At 36.0% G+C, this 6,000-nt stretch overlaps 1 protein-coding gene across 8 annotated transcripts in view; it reads right to left on the bottom strand.

Moving 5' to 3' along the window:
* The window catches only part of LOC136849181 (uncharacterized), a 1,024,479-nt gene that overhangs the window by 365,971 nt on the left and 652,508 nt on the right, over positions 1 to 6,000 (bottom strand). For all 8 annotated transcript variants that reach the window (XM_067122296.1, XM_067122298.1, XM_067122295.1 and 5 more), the window contains one exon: positions 2,094 to 2,254. In XM_067122296.1, the coding sequence (XP_066978397.1) occupies positions 2,094 to 2,254 (161 nt within the window). The remainder of the gene's footprint in view (positions 1 to 2,093; positions 2,255 to 6,000) is intronic.

The following is a 6,000-nucleotide window of genomic DNA, read 5'->3' as shown; positions in this document are numbered from 1 at the left end:
TATATATATATATATATATATATATATATATATATATATATATATATATATATATATATATATATATATATATATTGTGTATAATATTCAAACATTCATATCACGAACTGAAGCCTACTGCCGAGGTGGTGTTAGGGTACAACCCAGATATCAAGACAGCACTCTCCGAGTTAGTGCCAATGATTTAGAGTACAGTTGCAGTGTAAATTTGTGTAGGGTTGTGGAATCCCCAAAGGGGGATGCCAGGAAAGCAGAGCAATAGCGTTCGTGATGCTCTACATGGAACTAGTCATCAAATTGGCAGTCCTATACCCTTTACTGATACAGTAAAATGCAGAAGAAAACTGCTCTACTAATATCTTGATATGTTGGTTTTGTTCCTTTAATCCGGTACAGATTAGAGCCTAACGGATCTCTCATCAAAATAAGCAGGTCCTGAGAACCTCGTATACGTTGTGTCTAGTTGCAATCATTTTAATAAGCCGAAAAGGACTAAGGAATATTTTCAAAGTTAGAAATCTAAAATAGCCCAATAAAGTGTTGGTAAAATGGAACACTTTCTTTCAAATATTAGGTTTTTAAGACAGCTAGTAATTGCTACCATTCCGTTTTGTAAGAGTAAACAGAGCCGTGTTTCAGGTATTTCAAAAAACATGACTTTCTCTTCAAATTTGCACAAGAAAATTAAATAAAAAAACTGCTACTTAATGATGTTAAAACACTACACTTACAGTCAAATTAACCACACAACGAGAACAGAAATACTATGAAAAAAGAAATATACGCAGCCCTCTGCAGGTAACCGCACCCGAAAAAACCTTCAAACTAGTTTAAGCAAAACTACTACTGCTCTCTTAAACTCTATCCTTACTTTAAGAAAAGGAAGAAAAAATCTTCAACGGCATACACGTTAGCAACAGGATATCTGAAAGAGAATTCCAAAATATCTATGTTTACGTAAAAAAAAAGCAACACTGATTTTTGGAATCCTGCCTCTGGAGCAACTCGAAACCAAGGAAGACTCATTTACATAAAACAAATTATCCTTTGTGATACTGCAATTGCAAGTTCTTCTTGACATAGTTTATCTTCTAAAAAAAAAAAACTTGGCATCTTGACAAAATTAACTCTTTAGAATAACGGGTCTCGCAAATACTTCTTCTGGTTGGTTGATTCATTTATGCAGTGTCTAACTATGATCTTGAGACGAAATATGTACTGCAGTAATTGAGGAAGACAACTGAAAACGTTTAGAAGTCAGATAAAAACGAACTAAGGGAGCCATATGATGAAACATCAAATTCGACATAATGTCACACATAATGGTAGTCTGAATACCACCCTTTCAGACCCCTAGTTTTGGGAAGAGGATGCTGCATCACAATCAAGATCGAGGTAAACAAGAGAGCTCTAAAATGACAGTTCCAGGCAGACTTATACAATCAACAATCACACAGATAAAAGAGAAGGAGACTTAAAAATGCATTTGTGTTTGAAAGACGAGCAACACAGTTTCAGTAAATATTTTCCAAGCTTTCATCATCAAAAACGATTGTACCCAAGTAAAATGACTTTCATTAAGATGACGAGAGTCACTCTAGTGATTCTTCGTCTACATATAACGAAAAAGTAAGCTAAAACGAAAGAGGTAAAAAAAAAAAAAGCGCACGGAGAGCGAAAAGCAATTAACTTGGAAAGACCAGTTTCCTTTTAAGGTCCCGTTTTTTTAATCACTGGTCCGCATCACTTCGGAACTGAAATAAACTCAAGTACTAAAAACAAACGAGAAAAACCTTTTATCAGTTAATTTACCCCAATCACTAAGAAATATAAAAAGTAACTTATTACGAAACAACACTTACCTGACATCAATAAATCGCAAAAACAGCAAGGTGAAAAAAAAAAAGGTTTTAAATGTCAACTTACCCCGTAAAAAAAAAGGCAAATCATAAAATCCGTTCCACGCTCTTCAAAAATTAATCAGTGGAAAAAGTGACTTAATTGTCATGTTGCCCTCACTGGTTAGATTAAAAAGACAGGTGAAAATCTCCCCTTGAAGACACAAAAACAAATAAACAAAAAAGGTGACTTACTTGTCCCTGAGGTTGGAGACCCCACCGTATCCTCCGTTGACGCCGAGCAACTTGGCGATAATATTCGCTCCCTTAAAGACGTTGACGATGAAGAATTCGGCGGGATACGTCTCCCTTCCGTCCTTCTTATAGACGCGAGTCACAAAGCCGTAAAACACAACCTGCGAACAGAGGGAGAGACGAGGCTCAGACAAAAGACGGGTAAAAAGGGCGATTCGCCAGTTAGGAGACAAAGAGAAAGGATGGAAATTCAAGAGAGCTGCGCACATGACAGAGGGGTAAATGACGTTGAGGCAGCCGGGAGACGCTACAGTTACGAGAAGTGGTGCCGATAAAAGAGGGATAAAAATGGCGCAGCTTTACAAGTGTGACAAAGAAAAATGGAATTTGTAGCAGAGAAGGCGCTCTAACCAGTACCAGTGAGACAGTACAGCCTTAGAGTAGAAATAAAAATGCGAAAGTAGAAAAAGTAGTGAGTTTCAAATAAATTGTACAGCAAATGGAAAGGAAAGATCGAGAGAAGACATGGAGGATACGTTGTAAACGGGAAAATGCTAGGTGCACTGACAAATATGCACAGACAATGAAAGGATACAATTCAGATCTTGGGCCGCACACACAAGTATGACGAAAATGGAAACCCAGCCAAAGTATCTGTGAAGCCGTTGGTTGCCACAGTTTAAGAAAGGACTGAAAAATGCTGTCAGATAATAAAAGAAAGGCTAAAAAAAAAATTAAACCCTCCAGTTCTATTTCAAATGAGAAGCAAACATAACATGCCTAAAAATTCTTACACGAAAAACTGAATCTAGAAAAACGAAAAAGAAAAACGGGCTAATTCCCTCACTCACTAGGGCAAAAGGGAAAGTTACATGACAAGTAATAAGGAAAAACTGAAATTACATCGCCATTTCGTTTCTGCCAACTCTGAATATCTAACTATATCCTGAGGACTCTAACGCTTGACATTAACAATGAGTCTGATACGATAACCATCAACTAATAAAAATATAGTTGAAAAAAAGGAATAACATCGCGATTACGCAGCTTCGAAGCCCTATGCCACGTTTAACAACAACAGAAAAAGATTTTTGTTTATCAGGTAATGGAATTTTTTGTTCTATACCCAACTCGTGACTCTTTTATCTATAAAACTTCTTCGTTAATGATGGTATAAAACACTAAAAAAATGTTGTTCAAGCTGTTCTGGGACGTCCGCTGAGACAACATAGATGAGGTTCATAATTATGTATACCTCTTTCTCTCTCCTAAATAACAATGTTTCATCCCACCAAATGTCAAGCGTATTTGCATTTTATCGACACTAAAAGTCAACGCGAAGTCTTATTCAAGAGAAACACGCACGAGACCAAAAGAGAGGAGGCCGCCTCTCGAGGGCCATCTCTCAACTTCAGGAAGATGGAAAAAGTCCGGAAAAAAGACGACTATCGTAACCAATTTAGCTGTGAAAAATGTTGTGTGCAAAACTACCTCCTCAAGACATAGAACTTTCCCCGGAAAAATATCTCTGAAACATCCAGCGTGGCTGTGGTTTCGTTTTGCTTTTATCTCATATCTTTTTTTGAATATAGTTAACAAATCCGTAATATTTCCATCTCATTTTTTTTTCATACTAGCACCTAGATGCCTACTTTTAAACACACGAACATAAATGCACATTTAAAGAAAGTTCGTCTCACTAAAAGAGAGCCAGGATCAATACCGCATGTTTATTATTAATATTAGGTACCTGGTATTTTGTGGCTTGCAGGCAGAATGGAGATAGGAATCGTATAGCATATAACTAATATATATATATATATATATATATATATATATATATATATATATATATATATATATATATATATATATATATATATATATATATATATATACACATACTGTACATACACACACACACACACACACACACACACACCAAAAATAGTGCTCATGTTTATATCTGCTATATAGAAGACTTGACTTACTTCTTTCCTTGAATTTAGGATGCGTTCGTTATCTGAGGACCTATTTTACCAGAAGAAATGTACGAAGAAAATTCTCTTTTACAACGCAAGCTCACAGTTTCACATTAATGACCGTTAGGTTCTGGCAAAGCGATTCAACCAATTCGAAGGGTATCAGTTTATTCCGACTTATAAATACATGATGGGATGTAACGTTACGTAATATCTGATTAATTTTTTTAGATAAAAATTGGCTTGAAGTAACTCATTTTTAGTTCTACCATGTACCGTAACGAGAGGAATGATCATTGCGAAATGTCATTTAAGAATGATGTGAATATTTTCACAGAATAGGATGGTAAGCACGTACATTACCCTTACCGCTACTATAATTCATACTGATATTCTGCCTAAAAACTGTTCTTTAAGCAAACAAGCCAAAAACGAATCTAAGTTAGTGGAGAAAGCACCCGTAGAACGAGTGTCTTTAATTAAAGTAAGGCAAAACATCATGTTGAAAGAAAACCATAGTATGAGGAGATGAAAATAAACAAATAAAGATAAACAAGTCAACACAAACACATATAAACTGAAACCCAGCATTCCCCTACGACATGAAAATATCCTCCCTCAGAAGGAAGGCGAAATGAAATGGAAGTAGCCAAGAGGCCCTGAGGAGGGAGCGAGAAAATAAACCGGGTGATGTAACACCGGTATGAAAAAGGGGCCGACACGAAACTGGAGTCTTTGGAGCGTCACATCACTCTGGACTTCAGCGGCTGATACAAAACAAGGAATACCCAGCTGTTACGGCACCGCAATTTCCGCTGAACATTCACACAGATATTGCGGTAGCTGGAGAAGCACAGGACGCTTTCTTCCGGCTATGTATTTCTGTGAAGAATCTACCCTCCCTACAATTGATTTATTTTTCCACCATCAAGTATCATATATTTCGACACTTAAAGAAACACTGTGGTAGCTGGAGGAGCGCAGAATGCCTTGTTCCGTCTACATATTTCTGTGAAGAGTCTACCTTCCCTAGAATTTGACTTATTTTTCCACCATCAAGTACCATATAATTTGATACACAAGAATGTTTTGTTCCTTCTAAATATTTGTGTGAAGAATCTGCCCTCCCTAGAATTTGATATATTTTTCCCCGCATCAAATATCATATGACCTGATACACAATGAAATATTGTATTTTTTAGAGCACAAGATGTTTTGTTCTGTCGATATGAGTTTGCGGAAAATCTGCTTTATTTATTTCCTTCAAGTACCTCGAATTTCTTGCTTGAGGAAATAACTATATAATTCTATATCTTTAATGACTTTCCATCAATCACAGGTAACATGTCTGTTATATAACTATTTTACAATAATAGCAACGAAAAGAAATATGGTCACCAAAGCCAAACCACTTAGGCTATATGCAGGAAAACAACATTTGGGGGAAAATATAGTGGAGAATGAGAATTTTGGCTTTTGTAACCAAAGAAATCGAACGTATAATAAAAGAAAAAAGAGCAGGTGCAGTATAAATGGGCGTATAAATCAAATCACTGGCCAGACTAATCTGAGAATTGCAAATTTGACTGAGGCAATCAATGAAGTGGTATGGTCAGTCATGAGGAGTTACTGAAACAACTCCTTAAAGGGGATATATACATTCATACAAGGTTAATTAAGTGAAACCACTTAAATTAAGTACACGTGACAAAATAGTCCAGGCTAGTAATTAATTGTCATTTTCTTGATAAGTCAGTTAGCAGAATTCTCATTCAGTTGCGCATACATAACTATATATTCACCAAGAATTTCAGTTCGTCACTAACCTTAAGTTTCACTTTTCAGACGGGCTTACTTAAATTGCACAGACGTGCACTAAGACACAAATCATAGTTATAGCTATTGTTAAGTAATAAATATTCATA

The sequence above is a fragment of the Macrobrachium rosenbergii genome, chromosome 20, assembly GCF_040412425.1.
Source record: "Macrobrachium rosenbergii isolate ZJJX-2024 chromosome 20, ASM4041242v1, whole genome shotgun sequence".
Classification (NCBI taxonomy): Eukaryota; Metazoa; Arthropoda; class Malacostraca; order Decapoda; family Palaemonidae; genus Macrobrachium; species Macrobrachium rosenbergii.
This window is presented reverse-complemented; position numbering and strand designations above follow the sequence as displayed.